Here is a 21,563-nt window from a genome sequence, read left to right as displayed (position 1 = left end):
GAAAATGTTTTTTTGTAGCAATGCTTTATGTAGCAATTATTTTATGTGTTCTCTAACAATTATCTGCTGCGCCAATTGTTGCAATTCTGTGGGTAGTTATTTTGTTTTTATTCCAGTTGTGCTCCCATTTTTGCCTGAGGAAGCGGGGTCACGCCTGCGAAACGCGTTGCATTTGTGGAGTTGAATAAATTATTTGACAATTCTGTTTTATTGAGACTCAAGTGAGTTTTCTTTTTTTGTAAGAGGGAGGTGAGTCCACCTTAACATCCCCCTCTCCTTTTAAGCGGTTTTTAAAACGTTTTACTCTACTCTGGCGCCTCTGTATACCGAGTTTTTGCTGATTTGACTCAACTAGTTAACTGTGTGACGTAAGGTAATAGAATGTACAAAAATATCACAAAGTGTTCTTAATATGTTTTTTCTTTTTTTCAGAACTTTACAAAAAAAAACATCCAAAAAATGTTGTTGGAGATGGAAGAAAACAATCAGAAGTATCAAGAGAAAGCTAAAAAATCACTTCAGAAATTAACAGATGACAAAATAGCAACAGAAAGTCAGCTACAAAACACACAGGTTTGTTATGCAGATTTAATAACCTACTAGATATAGCCCATATTAACCTCTGTGGTGGTAATTATTATTATTTAGTATTTATATAGCGCTGACTTATTACACAGCGCTGTACAGAATATATATTGTCTTGTCACTTAACTGTCCCTCAGAGGGGCTCACAATCTAATCCCTACCATAGTCATATGTCTATATTGTGTAGTGTATGAATCGTAGTCTAGGGACAATTTAAGGGGAAGCCGATTAACTTATCTGTATGTTTTTTTGGGAAGTGGGAGAAAACTGGAGTGCCCAGAGGAAACCCACGCAGCCACTGGGAGAATATGCAAACTCCTTGCAGATGTTGACCTGGCTGGGATTCGAACCAGGGACCCAGCGTTGCAAAGCGAGAGTGCTAACAACTATGCCACTGTGCTACTATGCTCAGGTTAGCGGCCAGGAGCTCTATGCAGAGTATTGCGTGCAGCGGGAGCTTTTACTCACCAGGCTTTTTACCTCACTCCGGGGATCCAGAGGTAGGTAGCCGTTCTCCAATCTGTCCTCAGAGGATCTGAATCACTCTGGTGAGACCGCTGTCATTGATCTCCCCATGGAGTCATCCAATAAACAAAAACAGGCACTTACCTGGATCTTCTATCAGCCCCCCAGCATGTACCGTGCCGTCCTCCTCCGATCACTCGTTCCCCGCCGTCGGTCCCGGTCTAATTACGTGTGTCACACATCTACAGCTGCGAGGCTGTGGCTTTGTGTGTGCGCGCTCCTGCTCGGAACTTACTGCGCAGACGCAGTACAGGAAAACTTCACACTGCTCCTGCGCAGTAAGCTCCCGGAGACGTGAGCGGGAGAATAATTGCCCGGTGCTGGTGGCAGGGAACAAGTGATCGGAGGAGGACAACGCGGGACATAACAGCTACAGGGAACTGATAGATGCCCCAGGTAAGTGTCTGTTTTCAGAGAGATAGGATGATATCCAGGAGAGAGCGAGGCCCTTAATGCCTAAAGATGAAAAGATCTGTAGGAAAAAAGTGTGGTCAACAGTATCAAACGCTGATGACAGATCAAGAAGGATGAGTATGGAATAATGACCATTTGGATTTAGCTGTAAGGAGATCATTGGCCACTTTATTAAGGGCTGTTTCTGTGGAGTGGTTTGGCCGAAGGCCAGACTGGAACTGATCAAGTTCAAGGGAATTAGCAGATAAATACTGGCTTAGTTCAGCATGAATATGGTGTTCAAGTAATTTAGATGCAAATGGGAGAAGTGACACTGGACGGTAGTTGCCGAGCACGTTGGGATCTAGGGATGATTTTAGTCTACTATCAAGTAGTGGTGTTACAACAACCTTTTTGAGTGAGGATGGAAAAATACCAGTGGAGAAGGCATAGGTTAAACAGGGATGTTAGGACATGAGTGAGGGATGAGGATAGCTGCGGAATGAGATGGGAGGGGATAGGATCCAAAGAACAGGTGGTTAGGTAATATTTTGAAGTCAGAAAGTAAAGAGAATGTCCAGAGAGTGGAGGGAGAGCAGTTGACAAGAGGGGTGGAGATTGAGTTTGAGGTCTTCATGGAAAAACCACTACGGATGTTGGCAATTTTATCAGTGAAATATGTTGCAAATTCTTCAGCTGATAAGCATAAAGAAGAAGGGAACAAGCGTTTTGGATTGTGTGAGTGAGAGGATTCGAGGTAGGAAAAATATGACTGTTTTGCGGAAGAGAGAGCAATTCTAATGTTGTTTAAGGCCTTTTTTGTATGAAATGAAGTCCTCATTAGTGTTGTTTTTTCTCCAACGCCGATCAGCTACTCTAGAGCACCTCTTCAGCTATTTAGTTGCTTTGGACAGCCAGGGTTGGTGAGTGATACGATGAGGGGAGAAATTGGTGAGAGATGTGACTGCATCCATGAGTTGCACAATTGAGTGTTGGTAGTGTGTAGCTGCTAAGTCTGGGTCAGTGAAGGATTGTGTGAGGAGAGGTGCCAGGGCATCTGAGACAGATTGCATGTCAACGGTGCAGTAGTTATGATCAGAGAGCGGGAGTGGAACATTGGTAAAAACCAGCTATAGTACAGCGATGAGTGATTGTGAGGTCGAGCGTATGGCCATCAATGTGAGTTGGAGCAGTGGACCACTGAGACAGGCCATAGGCGGAAGTACGTGACAGAAATTTGGTGGCGACAACATTGTTTGTGTTGACACCCATAATGATGGTAGGGAGTTCAGAGGACAAGAACTGCAGGAGCCATGCAGAGAAGAAATCTAAGAAAATAGAAGCAGGGCCTGGAGGGTGGTAAATAACTGTGATTTGGAGGTAAGAGGAAGAGTATAGTCAGATTGCATGGACTTCAACGGATGGAAGAGAAAGAGAAGGAATCAAAGTGAGTGGCTTAAAGGAGCATCTAAAAAAAAAAGAGGAATGCCCACACCACCTCCAGATTTGTTCCCACTTCTAGGAGTGTGAATGAAGGTGAATCCCCCTTAAGAGAGGGCAGCAGGTAAGACTGTGTCAGAAGGAGTCAGCCAGGTTTCAGTGACCCCAAGGTAGGTGAAGGCATTGGAAGTGAAAAGGTCACGAATAAAAGGGAGTGTGTTGCTGACTGAGGGCAGCAGAGATAGGGAAAGGAGGGTGAAGAAGAGGAATATTAATAAGGTTCAGGTGGTCGGGATGTACCCGTGGGCAGGGCCAGGCCAACACAGAGGCTCACAAAGCTTCAGCCTCTGAGCAGCAGGTCAGCGTAAGGCGCTTTCAAAGGCATTTCAAACCACAAACCACCTTGAGAAAAAAAAGTTTTTTTCCCCCTGTCCTGAGAGATGGACAACTAAGGGTGCAGAGAGAAAAAGCTCTCTGCACAACTGTTCTTATCAGCGGCAGAGCAAATGCAGCAAAGTTTTATAGACAGATTTGTCGACAGTCCCTCCCTATTCATTGTGCAGCATGGTGTTCAGCGCCCTTCCCCCATCTCTACCCCCTCTCCAAATGTATTGTAGTCACAGAGGGCCCAACCGTCCCGTTTTCGTCGGGACTGTCACGATTTTGGGGGGCTCTCCCGCTATCACGGTATGAGCCCCCCAAGTCCCGGGCGGCAATGGGCAGTGAGGGTAAAAAAAAAATGATCGAGGCGCCAGCCGCGGGTAGTGGGATGCGGGACGCATGCATCCCATTACTACCTCCCTCCCTCCCTTGGAATCTGGCCCCTGTGTGTCCCACCGTTAGCAGTGCAGAGCGGGCTGTCATTACCTGCGTCCATGCCTACCGATGTCCAGCTTCATTCTGCTTCCTGTGATGTCACAGGAAGCAGGAAGGCAGAATGAAGCTGGACATCGGTAGGCATGGACGCAGGTAATGACAGCCCGCTCCGCACTGCTATCGAGGGGATACACAGGGGCCAGATTCCAAGGGAGGGAGGGAGGTAGTAATGGGATGCACGCGTCCCACATCCCACTTACCCGCGGCTGGCACCTCTATTTTTTTTTTTTACAGTGGCACCCATCCTCACCCTCCTCCCCAACCACGTCCATCCTCACCACCCACGGCCATTCTCACCACCCACGGGCACCCTCACCCTCCTCACCACCCACGGACATCCTCACCCTCCTCACCACCCACGGGCACCCTTACCCTCCTCACCACCCACGGGCACCCTTACCCTCCTCACTACCCACGGGTACCCTTACCCTCCTCCCCACCCACGGCCATCCTCACCTCCCATGGGCACCCTTGCCATCCTCTCCACCCACGGGCACCCTTACCCTCCTCCCCACCCACGGGCACCCTTACCCTCCTCACCACCCATGGGCACCCTTACCCTCCTCCCCACCCACGCTCAGTCATCCTCACCCTCCTCCCCAGCCACGGGGACCCTTACCCTCCTCCCCACCCACGGCCATCCTCACCCTCCTCCCCACCCACGGCCATCCTCACCCTCCTCCCCACCCACGGCCATCCTTACCCTCCTCCCCACCCACGGGAACCCTTACCCTCCTCCCCACCCACGGCCATCCTCACCCTCCTCCCCACCCACAGGCACCCTTACCTTCCTCCGCACCCACGGGCACCCTCCCCAACCACGGGCACCCTTACCCTCCTGAACCAGGATAGAAAGGACCAGTGTGGTTTGAATTATAAAACAACATATGTTTCTTATAAAATCTTTATGGTATGCGTGACTAGAGGCGTGGTGAGGGCGTGGCCAGGGGTCTCATCTCAAAAAGTTGGGAGGTATGTAGTGATGCTGGAGGAGTCTGCAGAGAGCCAGTTCTGCTCTATCAGAGGTGGCCTGAGTGAGTGTTCTGCACACCATGTGTGTCTATATGTGTGAAAACATGCACGTTTTATCACAGAAGCTAATGCAATTGATAGAGAAAATGCCTGCAGGGCTTCACTGCTGTCTGTTTTCATCTGCATGTGGAAAACACATTCAAGCTGCACTAGCCAACTGAATAACATTGGTTCTCATCAGGGCAGTTTCTAGGCCAAGATGCACCGAGGGCGAGGGTGTAAATTGCGCTCCCCACGGAGCCAGGTATACGTACCTGCAGTATAGGTTAGCCAGGTCTAGTTGCACTCAGTATAGGTAGCCAGCTATAGCTCCCCCCATTATAGGTAGTCAGGCATAGGTGCCCCAGTATAGGTGCCCCCCAGTATAGGTTAGATTAGGTAGGTGCCCCCCAGTATAGGTTAGATTAGGTAGCTCCCCCCCCAGTATAGGTTATATTAGGTAGGTTCTCCCAGTATAGGTTAGATTAGGTAGCTGCCCCCCAGTATAGGTTAGATAGGTAGCTGCCCCCCAGTATAGGTTACATTAGGTAGCTACCCCCCAGTGTGGTTAGATTAGGTAGGTGCCCCCCAGTATAGGTTAGATAGGTAGCTGCCCCCAGTATAGGTTATATAAGTAGCTGCCCCCCAGTATAGGTTAGATTAGGTAGCTGCCCCCAGTATAGGTTAGATTAGGTAGCTGCCCCCCAGTATAGGTTATATTAGGTGTATATTAGCTGCGTGTTGTTAGAACCTGCTTCTATATCACCTTGCTTCGACACCAGTAACTTCTTACAGTTACGTCTCACAGACTGTGAGATCACTTGACTCTCCACACAGCAAGTAGGAGATAGACTTCCTCAGGCTTCTTCAATGTTTACGTTATTTATTCAAGTAACAGAAATACAGATAGATACAGTTTATCATCTCCTGGCAAAGCAGACTTCCATGTTGCGTTACAGCTGCGTGAGTACCTTCCTGCTGAAAGTACCCAGGTCTTCTTGTATCTACTCTATGTTACATCTAGACTACCTATGTACAGCATACATTATATCAGATTACAGAAAGGAAGCACATACTTAGAGGTCCCAGTCAGCCTTGCGAGCTATTGCGAAAGTAAAGAGCAGAATGAGCTCCCATAGCTCCCTCAGCCTTTAATACTGACTAGGAAAGAGTTAAATATGACATCATCTTCGCCACCCCCTAGATCAGACTATTGGTGGACCCACTCGTGGTGTCATCATACACACCTACTTCAATGAGGCTTCTGACCTATATGCAGGAATGTGGATATTTACATAACATGGCTGATGTTTATTGTTCTAGTGGCGGTACATGCCCAGTTTAGGGAGACCTGCGGCCTTGTACTAGAACAGCTTCTTGGTATGTTCTAGTTCTGCTGACAGAACTGCAGATTTTCTCTCTCAGAGAAAATCCCCTTAAAGGGCAGATCTGCACTCCAAGCCTTTTTGACTAACTCAGTCCAAATAACTGAGGCCTACTTAAATTATAACACGTGTGTATCAGCGGCTGGGCAGAAGAGGAGACCAGCGGCGAGTGAGCGGCGATTGGAATTCAGGCAGGTGAGTCACCCTCTGTACACAGCGCTTCCCTGCGCTCACTCTGCAGTCAGACTCGGAGGGGGGCGCACGGAGGGCAGCCCACGGAGAGGAAGGGAGGGAGAGGTCGGGCTGCCCTCCCCGCGGCTGACTCCCCCCTCCATTACAGCGCCCCCACTCCTTCAGCGCTCAGGGTGGCCGCATGGGTCGCACGGCCCTAGAAACGGGCATGGTTCTCATCCTGTGCAGACAAGTGTGCTCCCAGCCTTACCACAGGACAGCACAGTGAGCTCAGGAGGACCCAGGAGTAGCAGCTGGGACCAGTGTTGCCAACTCATCATTTTAATTACTGACACATCTAAGTTATACAGGTTATGGGGCTATTTGCACATAATCAATGCCTTAACTGCATCTACCTAGCCACAAAACCTGTATAATTCACATGTGTCAGTTATTAAGGGATGAGTTGGCAACACTGGCTGGGACAGGCAGCACATGTGCCCCATTGAGTCTCTGTTGTCTGTCTTTCTGTTGTCTGTGTGAACAGGTCTGTGCTCTTATGAGGGCTCTGTCATAACACACTCTGTAGGCTGCCATAGTCATAGTCTAATGTCCTACCAAAATATTATTATGTGTTTATATAGCACATACATCTTCTGCAGCACTTTACAGAGTGGATAATCATGTCAATGACTGTCCTCAGAGGAGCTCACAATCTAATCCTACCATAGTCACAGTGCAATGTCCTACCATATTATTATTACTATTATTTAGTATTTATATAGCGCCAACGTCTTCCACAGCGCTGTACAGAGAATATACTATTTTGTCACTAACTGTCCCTCAGAGGAGCTCACAATCTAATCCCTACCATATTAATATTATGTATTTACTGTATATAGCACTGACACCTTCCATAGCACTTTACAAAGTACATAGTCATGTCACTGACTGTCCTCTAGCATCAAATCCATTGGGCAGCTCAGCCTCTGTTGGTGGTGGACCTTGTCTAGGGTAACAGGAAAAAAATGGCACCGGCAGCTAGCGTATAAAAAGGGCGCCGCCATTCACTCCCATAATAAATATCGTTTAAACCACCCTGGCATTCTATTAACTGCGCCAGGGTGGTGGCGCAGCAGTTTTTTTTTAAATATTTACTTTTTTAAATCACTTTTTTAAATCGCCCGTACCTTTTGATTCCCGCGTACCCACGTAAGGAAATCCCGTTCCTTGAGGGCTTTCCCCGTTGCCATGACGACGATCGCAATGACATCATCGACGTCATGACGTCAGACGGAGTCCCGATCCACCCCTCAGCGCTGCCTGGCACTGATTGGCCAGGCTGCGCAGGGGTCTCAGCGGGGGATCCCATTATGCAACGGGTAGCGGCGCATTGGCGGCGGCGATCGGGACCAACACGCAGCAAGCAAAGTGCTTGCTGCGTGTTTTTTAAAAAAAATTGTGAAAATCGGCCCAGCGGGGCCTGAGCGGCGCCCTCCAGCGGTCATGGACGAGCTGAGCTCGTCCATACCCCCAAGGAGTTTAATGGGCGCCAAACAGGAAAAAAGGGCGCCAGAGATTATTAACGTTTTACAAATGGCGCCCGGAGATTTTTAATGTTTTAACTGTGCTTGTGATGATTTAAGTTTAGAAAATGCGCGTCACTATTTGTAAAACATTATTATCCACACAATACAATTATTTAAAATTTTTATTCCTTAATGTTTGGAAAACATTATTATTCACAATATAAAGTGATTAGTACGTAACGTAAATTGCAATATATTTTTTACAGTCACTATTTGTAAAACTTTATTATCCACATAATAAAGTGATCAGTAAGGGGGGTGGTTAGGGTTAGGCACCACCAGGGGGGTGGTTAGGGTTAGGCACCATCAGAGGGGTCTTAGGGTTAGGCACCACCAGGGAGGTCTTAGGGTTAGGCACCACCAGGGGGGTCTTAGGGTTAGGCAACCTCAGGGGGGTCTTAGGGTTAGGCACCACCAGGGGGGTCTTACGGTTAGGCACCACCAGTGGGGTCTAGGGGTTAGGGATAGCTACAGGGAGGGTTCTGTGTGAGAGTAGGGTTAGGTATAGTTACAGTACAATATACACAACCAGGGGGGTGGTTAGGGTTAGGCACCACCAGGGGGGTCTTAGGGTTAGGCACCACCAGGGGGGTCTTATGGTTAGGCACCACCAGGGGGGTCTAGGGGTTAGGGATAGGTACAGGTAGGGTTCTGTGTGAGAGTAGGGTTAGGTATAGTTACAGTACAATATACACAACCAGGGGGGTGGTTAGGGTTAGGCACCAGCAGGGGGGTCTTAGGGTTAGTCTCCACCAGCGGGATCTAGGGGTTCTGGATAGGTACAGGGAGGGTTTTGTGTGGGAGTAGAGTTAGGTATAGTTTTAGTAAAATTTTAGTACTTACTAATGTTTTACCACACTTATTACGAACGTAGTTATATTTATATCATCGTTATAAACATTATTTTCAGATTTTATTAAAAGAAGAAACGATAAATGAAGGTTATTCACAATAATATACAATTATAACGATTACACATATATTATCGTTTTTTTAACAAACGTAACTATAAGTTTCACTTTTGAAACAGGGAACATTACCGTTTTCACAATTGCCGATTTCATACATATTATTTAATGATTTATACATTTGTAAAACATTATTTGTAAACAAAATTGTAACGATTGTGGAATTCTCTCCGTGATCAGCGCACAAGGCGTGCGCTGACACTGCGGAAATCCTCCACAAGCGTATAATTTGAGGGAACCCAGCAGAAGGTGCAATGCACCTGTAGAGAGAAATTCCTGTCGGCAGGTGGAGCTGTGGAGTGCAGAGGAACAGCTCCTCTGCCCTACCACACACGCCAGACAGGAATTGTGCGCAGGGAAGAAACGCAATCGCAAGAGAAGCGATTGAGAGTGAGCACAGAGACAGATTGTATGTGTGTGCACCAAACTAGTCGACAACCCGCGACGGTGCACACACAACAGCAGATATGAAGTAGGAACGCAATCGCGGGAGAGGCGATTGCCAGAGGTGACACAAGGCTACAGCAAGGCAGAGCACGAGAGTAGCAAAGGCACAGCAAATCATACAATGAGGAGATAAGGAAAATAACAAACGCTAGCTAAATGCGAACACCGCACTCATTCGCAACAGTGCACGCATTTGTGCGCGGTCTCCACGTGATAAGCACAATAGAGACAAGCACGCCTAACTAACCATCGACAGACAAACATGAAACAGAGGACGCGAGCGCTTGCTTAACGGTTATCTCACCGAGCCTCCAGCAAGCGTTCGTAGCAGACAAGACAGACACATGAAAACAGGAACAAGCGAGAAATAGGATCCACAGCACTAGCGAAAAGAGGCCAGTGCGATCCAGGGAGACAGAGAGATGGAGATCAGACGGATCCACAGCACTAGCGCCAGGCGAGTGCGATCCAGGCAAGACAGATAGAGGAGATAGCTGGTAGCAACCGCTGCTCCAGCTATACTCCAAGAACAAAGATCAGAACGACTTCCTGTCGACCACCGCAGGGACAGGACAATCGCAACAGACAAACAAAACAGACATGCAATCCCAACTGCACTAGGGAAACCTGCCCAGTGCAGTCCCAGGAATCACTCTAAGCTAATCTTCAAACAATGAGCAAGACTGACACTCTCCGGAGTGTTTCACAGGATAAATCCTTATGAACAGTGAAGGTCTGTGATATCACATGGTATATATAGAGCAAGCCTACAAGGGATGTGGCTAGGCAATTTGCATGACAAACGTATGCAAATTCTTCAGCAGCAGCAAGCTGAAAAACTGACAAAAGGTCTCTCATCCAGAGACCTGCAGAATGCAGACCTGAACAATGGTCAAAAAGCTGCCTGCCTGCACAGGCAGCTGAGCAGATCATTACAGAAATACAACACAATATTTTTATAAACGGTATTACTGCTTATCGTTTACACCCGGCGCCCTTTTTTCCCGGCTCCCTTTTTTGATGTATGCCTTGTCTAGGCCTTTCCCGTGGGTGGCTGTTAGCAGTGTGACTAGTCGAGAACAGAGAGGAGTGAGCTGGCAGAGAGGGCTTTGGTGAAATCTTACCTGCAGCTAGGAGAAGGGGGAGGCAGTGAGACTGGAGGAGAGAGTGAGGTTTGGATTAATGGGAGGAAATAGCATAAGATGTAAAATGAGGTTTAAGGAATATTAAAATGTCATGAGAATGAAGCTGTGGAGATGATAACAGAGAGGGAGAAATGTACAGCATGTTGCTGACAGCGGGAGGATATCAGAATCAGAATCGTTTATTTAACAGGGTTATGCCCGGAATTGGATTTGGCACAATACATAGCTCAAGAAAAGACATATATAATAGGTTCACAAGCATGCAAAAGGCATCAAGCAGAGGAACATCAATAACTGTTTACATCAATAACTGTTTACATTTTTCGTACATATCAGATCCGATCATCCTGTGGTTCCTGTACGGACAGATCCAGTCTTACATAGGGTTAGTCAGCCTGTGGAATGGTCAATTGATTGGCAGTGTCACAGCTCAGGCCAAGGCTCCTTGATGGAGGTGAGAGTGCTGATGGAAGTATTTGGAGGGAGTTTAGGAGGCTGACAGCTGAGGGTAAGAATGAGTTCATGTGTCTAGCGGTCCTTGTTGAGATTGCTCGAAGCCTCCGGCCCAATGGAAGCAGATTGAAATAGAGGTTGCCCGGGTGAGAAAGGTCGTTTGCGATCCTCAGTGCCCTAGATCGCAGCCTTGTGTTGTGTAGGTGGTCAAGTGTGGGGAGGGGTCTCCCGATGGTCCTCTCCGCCGTCCTGATGACCCACTGTAGTTTGTACTTGTCGGTGGTGCCAGCATGCCAGACTAAGATGGAGTACCAGAGAATCGATTCAATGGTGGCAGAAGCTTGTTAGAACCTTCTGGGCCATGCCAAATTTCCTCAGTTGGCATAGGAAGTAAAGTTTCTGCTGGGCTTTCTGCTGGATAGCAGTGATGTTGGCTCTCCAGCTGAGGTAATTGGAGATGGTAGTGCCCAGAAGACGAGCATATGGTACTCTTGCAACCTCCATGCCGTCGATGAAGATGGGAGGTGCCAGCTCAACAGTTTTTGTTGTGTTTTGCACTAGACTGTTCTCCTGGCACCACTGGCAGATTCTCTCCACCTGCTGACAGTACTCCTGGACATTATCCTTGGTGACCAGGCCGACAATGGTGGTGTCAGCGAACTTGATGACCTTAACCAAGTCTGCCATGGATCTGCAGTTGTTCGTGTAGAGCAGGGGTGCCCACACTTTTTCAGACCGTGAGCTACTTTGGTGACGACCAAGACAGGGCAATCTAACACCTAGCACAACCCCCCCCCCCCCCCCCCCCCAGGAGAAAAAAACACAAACAGAAAGTAGGGAAATAGACTGGTAGCAATCACTACAGTTCTCCTGTGCAATTTATCATGAATGAATGACCCAGTGATGTGTGGTGGGTGTTGGAAGTGAGAGAGCGTGACTGAGTCCAGAAGTACTCACTTGGTTGTGGAGTATGACAGCAGGAGCCGCTTGATCCACACAGCCCCGTCCGGCAGAAGGACGGAAGACACTGCACGTGGGTGGTCTGATGCAAATCACATGTCGGGTAGTTACACCAGGGAGCCGCTTGATCCCCGCACACCCAGCGTGCAGGCTCAGTGTACAACAGCCAGCAGTACAGCGCTGCTGAAACATGTCCCCTCCTCCAGGCTGCATGTGACATCACAGGAGGTTTCAGCCACACTGATTGGCTGTTATCGGCAGGAAGGGGCGGCCGCAGACACATTCGCTGCCCTTACTGGCTGACAGTACTGTCAGCAATTAATGCATAACCTGTCTTCAGCGTCGGATCGCAATCTACCAATTAGTCGTTCGCGATCGACTGGTAGATCGCGATCGACGCATTGGGCACCCCTGGTGTAGAGGGAGAACAGCAGGTGTGACAAGACACAGCCTTGTGGTGCACCAGTGTTTGTCATTACTTTTGAGTGGATATTACCCAACTTAACGACTTGTGTCCTGTTGGTGAGAAAGTCCGTGATCCACATGCGTAGGCCGTGATGGACACCAAGTGCCATTAGATCATCCTGGAGAATGCGTGGTGGGCAGATGGTATTAAAGGCCAAGCTAAAGTCCAGGAGTAGTATTCTGGCGTACGTGTCTTGTCTGTCAAGGTGTGTAGGGTGTGTAGAGATCTGAGAATAGCAGGGGAAAGCAGGGTGATAGTGAAGATCAGGTAAAAACATTTTTTGCAACTAACCGTGAGTCAGATATGCAGAGTCTTGTGTCTGTTCCCTTCTGGTTCAATTCTGGTGTAATTTTGGTTGATATCTTTGTACTTTGAAATACTGGTGCAGGCATCGACCAAGGTCTGATCGACTTTAAAACTCATTTATATAGTCAGGGGCGTACCTAGAAATCCCCGGGCCTCCCTGCAAAAAAAAAATCCACCCCCCCCCCCCAGTTTACACAGGAAGTTGCATGAAGCTCTTAGAGATCGGAAGACCTCCAGCAAAAAGGAGGTAATGGGTTTAGCTTCAGCCTGCCGCCGCCGCCGCTGCTGCCCGCTGCCACCAATGATTGCAGGAGGGGGAGCGCTGAGCAAAGAGCCTGAGGTGAGGGGGGGAATTTCCCCCCTCCCCACCGATCTGCCACACTCTCCTCTTATGCTGCAACCTCTCCTGCCCCCCAAGAGTCCCTGAGCCGCCCCTGGGGGGGGGCGGATTTTTTTTTTTTTTTTGCAGGGGGGCCCGGGGATTTCTAGGTACGCCCCTGGCTATATAAATGAGTTTTACATTCGGCAGGGGTCTCATCCCCTATTGTTACGCCAGTGTATATAGTAAATGCTGCTAGCCTCTGCTTAGCAGACCTGATTGCAAGCTGACTGACTACAGGTGTGAGGCTGAGCTAGCCTGCAAGCAGATCCAAGTAAATTAAACTAAACGTAAATTAAAGGTAAATAAACTTGAAGCAACACTATTGTCTATAGGTGTTAGGGCTTAATTAGCATAGAGCCAGAGAGATGAACCAGAAGATACCAGACTGTTTTATGAAATATACACAGACAGAAACTTAGAAATTCAGGGATGGTCGTAGTCAGCCAACTTTGCTACGCTGGAACTATGCGTATTTTTACGCAAATACGCTTCGCAATCTACGGCAATGTAATCAGAAACTTCACTACGTTTGCATTTCGTAGACTACGTGTTAAATTACGCATGCTTCGCGTAGTTGATGCGACCGCTTATGCCCTTATGCGGAAAAATTTCTGCAATAATCTTCAACCTATTTGTAAATATAAAGTAATATGCGTACATGTAGTTCTTAAACTTCGTCTACGAACTACGATGCGTAGTTGCGTACTACGACGCGTAGATTCGCGCTGGCGTAGTTTACGAGCAACCCTGATGCAAAGTACTGCAGCACATCATAATATTCTGAGAAAGATTGCAAGTAAGATCAGAAGATCATAGAATGGCAGATCATACCATCATGGCAGCTAGATGCAAAAATTAAACTTTAAGCATAGAGACTGAAGGAGGGAGTCATGAATTCAGTTGCATACCATCATAGCAGGTAGATGCAGAAATTAAACGTTAAAGAAAACCTGAACTGAAAATTAAAAGTCAAAATAAACATACACATGTCATACTTACCTTCTGTGTAGTCTACTCCTCAATCTCTTTCTCCTCTCCCGCGTCCTGTTTGTCCACTGTGATCAATAGAATTCTCCATCCTCCATTTTGAAAATGGCCATTTACCCCATAACAGCTTCCTGGTCAGCACACAGTTAAACGGTAACATTGCCCACTTAAGCCATAGGGTAAAATGGACATTACCTTGCACATCAGTTGTCCTCTCAGCTATAACTGACAGCAACTGATATATTTCAGTTCTGACAAAATGTTGTCAGAACTGGAAGGGATTGTTGTCAGAAGAAAATGGTGAGCTTTTGAGAGGAACTGATGGCAAGGTAACTATGCAATGTTTATTTGAAGTTACCTCGTGTGTTTATTTTAAATAATTTTACTCAGTTCAGGTTCCCTTTAAAGAGGAACTCCAGTGAACATTTTACTGTTGGCAGGTGATGTAGCTGCTGCATGGTTTTTGGCAGTTGGAAACAGCTGTAAACAGTTATTTCCCACATTGCAGTAAGGTTCACAGCCAGGAAACGGACAAAAGTTTGAACCTTTCTTGTGGGAGGGGTTACTTGTGGGAGGGGTTTCATCACAATATCAGTCATACAGCGCCCCCTGATGGTCTGTTTGTGAAAAGGAATAGATTTCTCATGTAAAAGGGGTATCAGCTACTGATTGGGATAAAGTTAAATTTTTGGTCGGAGTTTCTCTTTAAGCATAGAGACTGAAGGAGGGAGGAATGAATTCAGTTGCATACCATCATCACTGCTGTTCACAAACGCTGTCCATCTAATCTGACTGAGCTGGAGCTGTTTTGCAAAGAAGAATGGGCAAGGATTTCAGTTCCTAGATGTGCAAAGCTGGTAGAGACATATCCTAAAAGACTGGCCGCTGTAATTGCAGCAAAAGGTGGTTCTACAAAGTATTGACTCAGGGGGCCGAATAATTACGCACACCCCACTTTGCAGTTATTTATTTGTAAAAAAATGTTTGGAATCATGTATGATTTTCGTTCCACTTCTCATGTGTACACCAGTTTGTGTTGGTCTTTCATGTGGAATTTTAATAAAATTGATTCATGTTTGTGGCAGTAATATGACAAAATGTGGAAAACTTCAAGGGGGCCGAATACTTTTGCAACCCACTGTATATTGTATATATTTTATCATGTATTCAGGAAACTTGTGTCAAAGCTTGTACAATGCCTACATTCTTTGTTAAAAGCCTACCAACTAACTGTCCAACTATCTGCCAAACTTGTCTGTAAAGGTACATACACAGGTCGGGTTTTTCCAAATGACTGGTCGTTTGGACGTCTGAACGACCATTCGTTTGGACGTCAAATCGGGCGTGTGTACAAATGGTCGTTTAGCTGATAAGACTGGATTTGACCGATCCACTAAGCGGATCCGTCAAAACTAGCGTTATCAGCTTAACAACCGTTTGTACACACTCCCGATTTGACGTCCAAACAACCGGCCGTTCAGACGTCCATTCACATGCTCAACATGCTCAACAGCGGTCTTTTATGCAGCACAATTGTCAAACAACTTTTGTTGTGAAACAAGTTGAAACAACTAAAAAAAGTATTTTGCTATTGTTCAAAAAGCTGATAAGACTGATAAGAATTCAATCCAACAGTTGGATTGACTTCTTATCAGTCTTCTCAGCTGTTTGAACATAGCAAAATACTTTTTTTTTTAGTTGTTTTAACTTGTTTCACAACAAAAGTTGTATGGGGCTTAACAGACAAGTTTGGTAGATAGTTGGACAGGTAGTTTGTAGGTGTGTATGAACCATTATAGAGATAAGATTACAGACTCTAAAGGTACATACACACGTCAGATTTTTCCAAACGACCAGTCGTTTGGACGTCTGAACGACCGGTCGTTTGGACGTCAAATTGGGCGTGTGTACAAACGGTCGTTCAGCTGATGAGACTGATTTAAACTGTCGGTGAACCTGGACTGGTATTAAGAAACATTTTGGTAACACACTATCACTTTGGTCACTGGAGAACAATACTTGATATTTATAAGGAGGGTTGCCTTCATTCTACAATAACTGCTTGGGGCTTAGTTCCCACTTGAGGGCATGCCAAACAGGCACTGTAAATGCTCCATCCATTTTGCATCCACTCTGTTCCATCTCCTTCATGTCCGCTTAGCCAAAGTGATTGCCACTTATGGGTCTTAACGCCACTCAACCCCTCCGTACTCAGCCTGGAGGCCGGCAGAGCATGGGGCTCTCTGTAGGCTGCATTAGACCAATTCTTCCTAGCAACAGGGAGAATTTTCATTGGCCCACCATGACCCGATGAGAATTCTCACTGTTGCTGTGGATTCCCAATGGTCTTTTGTAGCCAAATGGAGATCCCCATTAGAGATGTAGCGAACGGTTCGCCGGCGAATGGTTCCAGGCGAACTTTGGGGTTTCGCGTTCGCCTGCAACAGGCGACCTTTTGCGGAAGTTCGATTCGCCCCATAATGCACTATGAGGGTCAACTTTGACCCTCTGCATCACAGTCAGCAGGCACATTGTAGCCATTCAGGCTACACTAAGCCCTGGAGCCCCCCCCCCCCCTTATATAAGGCAGGCTCCGGCGGCCATTAGCCTCACTCGTGTGCCTGCTAGAGACAGAGTAGGGACAGCTGCTGCAGACTTGTTCTTCTAGGGACAGATTAGTTAGGCTCTTGGCTGCTTATCTTGCTCCTGGGTGATTGTTATTGCTTTTATAGCACCCTCAATAGCTCTTTTCAGAGCTCATCCTTTTTGTACTTTTTTTTTTTTTCTGTGTGTCAAACTGACACTTTTTTGTTGCTTGCAATTGATAGTGTGTGTGCCACTGCCAGCAGCCCAGCACATTCAGTGACTACCTGTGTGTGTGACAGGGAGCTGCACATTGTACTACCCAGTACTGCATATACTGCAGTACCTGTTGTGTTTACTTAACCCACCTCATTACTGCATATACCTAGCTTTGTGTTGAGTGAACTCACCTCACTGCATATAAGTACCTGTACTGTTCAGTGAACCAAGCTCACTGCATCCTACTACCTGTTGTGTTGAGTGAACCCACCTCACTGCATCTAAGTACCTTTACTGTTCAGTGAACCCAGCTCACTGCATCCTACTACCTGTTGTGTTGAGTGAACCCACCTCACTGCATCTAAGTACCTTTACTGTTCAGTGAACCCAGCTCACTGCATCTGTTGTGTTGAGTGAACCCACCTCACTGCATCTAAGTATCTTTACTGTTCAGTGAACCCAGCTCACTGCATCTTACTACCTGTTGTTTTGAGTGAACTCGCCTCATTGCATCTAAGTACCTTTACTGTTCAGTGAGCCCAGCTCACTGCATCCTACTAACTGTTGTGTTGAATGAACCCACCTCACTGCATCTAAGTACCTTTACTGTTCAGTGAACCCAGCTCACTGCATCTTACTACCTGTTGTGTTGAGTGAACCCACCTGTCAAGAATATATTGGGGTGCTTATGATGTAAGGATAACAGGAACATATTCTTTCATTTTTCTGCCTGTGTTCCATATAGGTCTGCTAGAAGGGAGCTGTGGCCTTTGATTGCTTGGGGCAAGGAAGTGGGTATTGTCTTGACCATATGAAGTGCTTTGAGTTTCTGCTAATGGGATTATCTGCCTGGCTTTTTGAACTCAGGAGACGGCCCATTGTCTCAATACACAAAGCAAGCCTAAGCAGGAAAAGTCTAACACATGTCAACTTGTGGTGAAGAAACACTATTTCACTGTGAGGAAATTAAATTATTGGAGGAAGTCTTTTCATGCATGTGGGCTATAGTACATTTTTTGTGGATGTTAGATCTCTAGAAATCCAATTATGACTGAGGATGTAATTAAAACCTAGTTCCTCCCCTCCCCAAGGAAGTTGCAGCCTCCAGGCGTAGCTCAGAGTATAAAAAGCAGAGGCAGATACCTAGGGATCATCTGCTCTTGGAGATAGCGCATAGCTAGAGTTGATCTCGACTTCTGGTCGACCAAGCGGCATGCTCCTGCCGACAACGTTGAGACCTTCAAGTTGGTAACGTTTTTAATCCCCATTTTTATTTTTACGCAAGTATCCGTGTGTATCTTTGTAACCTCTTATTTTTGTAACTTTTATCTTGTAACATTTTTACTTTGTCTTTTTGTAATCTTTTGTATATATTAAGTTCTGCATTGTTCCACCTTTTTCCCTGGAATATTAAATTATTATTTAATAAGCTTGACTTCTGCCGTGCTAAACTAACACTCATAGCCTAGAAGAGACTGCAGTGTAGCTGTGTATAAGTCCGTGCCTAATTGTATGCTTGAGCAACACTACCATATGAAATTGCATTTGCATTGTGTGTGTGTGGCACTTCTGCGCTCGACAGCCGAGTGGGAAGTCTAACAGTATCAACAACAAGTGTCAGCGCCAAGGCAGAAGGCGACCGCAGCCGAGAAGGACAATGTCCAAAAGTCCACACAAGCAATGAATATATAAAGTCAGCGCAGGTCTATAGTAATACAGCTTTCATCATTTTTTGGTATACAGGATCTTCGAACAAAAGGGTAAAGAAGCAAGGCTTACCAGATTCCAACAACCCACATTATAAGGTTGTAAACGAGTTTGATAGGTGGTCCGCAGAACTTTCAAATGGTGTCGTTTCACCAGCGATGTTGCACACTACAGATTCCTCCGGAATATAGTAGATATCCTGAGATCGCAGAGACTCACCAAAGGGGAGTCCAGTAGGATAGTGACATGAAAGAGATGTACGGCACATCTAAGTGTAAACCGTCTTTATTACATAACAAGTAAAACAATTAAAAACAAGGATAAAGGAAAACTCACATACGGGGCCCGTGCACTGGGAACCCCGAAAAAGTAGCGCGCATAAAATGGTCAATAGAAGACCTCAAATAAAATGGTGCCGCCTGTCGCCTTCCCTAGGCGACAGGCGGCACCATTTTATTTGAGGTCTTCTATTGACCATTTTATGCGCGCTACTTTTTCGGGGTTCCCAGTGCACGGGCCCCGTATGTGAGTTTTCCTTTATCCTTGTTTTTAATTGTTTTACTTGTTATGTAATAAAGACGGTTTACACTTAGATGTGCCGTACATCTCTTTCATGTCACTATCCTACTGGACTCCCCTTTGGTGAGTCTCTGCGATCTCAGGATATCTACTATATTCCGGAGGAATCTGTAGTGTGCAACATCGCTGGTGAAACGACACCATTTGAAAGTTCTGCGGACCACCTATCAAACTCGTTTACAACCTTATAATGTGGGTTGTTGGAATCTGGTAAGCCTTGCTTCTTTACCCTTTTGTTCGAAGATCCTGTATACCAAAAAATGATGAAAGCTGTATTACTATAGACCTGCGCTGACTTTATATATTCAAGTCTAACAGTATCGTTCGGAACGACTGTTAGTGGTTTTGCTGCACGACAGTGTAACTTGCATTACAAATCATTGTCTGATTGTGCTGTGTTACTGTACAACTGTACTGTGTGTGTGGGTGCGTGGCGTTCTCGTATTCAGCCTAAGCGCGAAGCTGACCCAAATATGAAAACGCAGATTGCGTGTTGAGCCCTCGACAGCTGAGGGGACGTGTCTAGCAACGCTAGTGGTGGCAGTGGGAAGTGTTTGAGGGGTTCCAGCCTTGTTTGTAGCTTAAATAAGGCTGTTCCCCGCTTAATCTGGTCAAATACGCAGTCAGGAACCGTATACGCAGGCGTGCCACGGGCCGGTTCCTGACACCACCTCACTGCATCTAAGTACCTTTACTGTTCAGTGAACCCAGCTCACTGCATCCTACTACCTGTTGTGTTGAGTGAACCCACCTCACTGCATCTAAGTACCTTTACTGTTCAGTGAGCCCAGCTCACTGCATCCTACTAACTGTTGTGTTGAGTGAACCCACCTCACTGCATATACCTAGCATCCACCCGAGATGGACAAAATGGACAAACCAGGTAGAGGAAGAGGTAGAGGCAGACCCAGAGGAAGACCACCAGGCACCGGCAGGTCTGTGCGAGGTGGTGTTGCTGTGATTTCATGCGGACCTGTTCCAAAATACAGTGCTCAGAAGGAGGCACGTGCCATCACTTCCCAAAATTGTGAGGACGTGGTTGAGTATTTAACGCAGAAGGCCTCATCTCCCACAGCCAGTGCCACCAGCGCTAGTACAAGCACCACATCCGTTGCATTTGACACTTTGCAGGAGTTATTTGGTGGTGGTGGTGAAATCACTGATTCACAGCCACTACTGCAACAACAAGAAGAAGGCGCAGGTACACGACCTCATACGTCTGAGTTAGGTGGCGATAGTATGGACGTATCGTGTGAGGAGGGGGATGATGAACCACCTGAAGTTGGTGCTGTTGAGGAGGTGTCTGAGGAAAGCGAAGCTGGCCAGGAGGATTAAGATGACGATTATACGGATACCACATATGTTCCCGGTAGAGGAGATGACCAGGGGGACAGTTCAGAGGGGGAGTCAGAGAGGAGTAGGCGGAGACGACTCCATGATAGAAGCAGAGGGAGCTCGTCCTCCGAAACAGCTGGGGGCAGTGTCTGGCGCCATGTATCGCCAGCTATGGCCAGCCAGCCAACATGCCCTTCAACGTCAGCTGCTGATGCCACTGTAGCGCCATCACCCCAGGGGGGCTCAGCGGTTTGGAAATGTTTTCACGTGTGTGTGTGTCTCAGATCGGAGTAAAGCCATCTGTTGTCTCTGCCAGCAAAAATTGAGCCGTGGAAAGGCCAACTCTCACGTAGGGACAAGTGCCTTACGAAGGCACCTGGAGAGAAGGCACAAACAGCTATGGCAAGAACACCTAAGGAAAAGCAGCACCCCTCAAAAGACAAGCCACCTTCCTTCTCCTCTTCCTCCTTCAGGTGCATCATCTTCATCCACTTTCTCCCGTGCACCTTCACAGCCACCCTCCTCCACACTGCCTCTTCCCTTGAGCGGTTCCTTCTCCTCTGCCCACAGCAGTACCCAGCTGTCCGTAAAGGAAGTATTTGATCATAATAAGCAAATGTCTGCCAGTCACCCTCTTGCCCGGCGTCTGACAGCTGGCGTGGCGGAACTATTAGCTCGCCAGCTATTACCATACAAGCTGGTGGAGTCGGAGGCTTTCCGTAACTTTGTGGCCATTGGTACACCGCAGTGGAAGATACCAGGCCGCAATTATTTTTCACAAAAGGCCATACCCAAACTGTACCGTGCAGTTGAGAGGCAAGTGGTGTCATCTCTGGCACACAGCGTTGGGTCAAGGGTCCACCTGACCACGGATGCCTGGTCTGCCAAGCACAGGCAGGGCCACTACATTACATACACAGCCCATTGGGTCAACCTGGTGACCGATGGCAGCAAGCAGGGAGTACGTGGCTGTGCAGCGGACCGACTTGTCACACCTCCACGACTTGCAGGCAGGCCTCCAGCCACCTCCTCTCCACCTGCTACCACCGTT

At 47.1% G+C, this 21,563-nt stretch overlaps 1 protein-coding gene across 4 annotated transcripts in view; it reads left to right on the top strand.

Moving 5' to 3' along the window:
* Positions 1-21,563, top strand: part of TRAF3IP3 (TRAF3 interacting protein 3) — a 513,908-nt gene that overhangs the window by 360,434 nt on the left and 131,911 nt on the right. For all 4 annotated transcript variants that reach the window (XM_068265590.1, XM_068265592.1, XM_068265589.1 and 1 more), the window contains one exon: positions 433-573. In XM_068265590.1, the coding sequence (XP_068121691.1) occupies positions 433-573 (141 nt within the window). The remainder of the gene's footprint in view (positions 1-432; positions 574-21,563) is intronic.

This window comes from Hyperolius riggenbachi, chromosome 2 (assembly GCF_040937935.1).
Source record: "Hyperolius riggenbachi isolate aHypRig1 chromosome 2, aHypRig1.pri, whole genome shotgun sequence".
In the NCBI taxonomy this organism is placed as follows: Eukaryota; Metazoa; Chordata; class Amphibia; order Anura; family Hyperoliidae; genus Hyperolius; species Hyperolius riggenbachi.
Note: the sequence above shows the minus strand (reverse complement) of the source record. Positions and strands in the feature narration are given on the sequence as shown.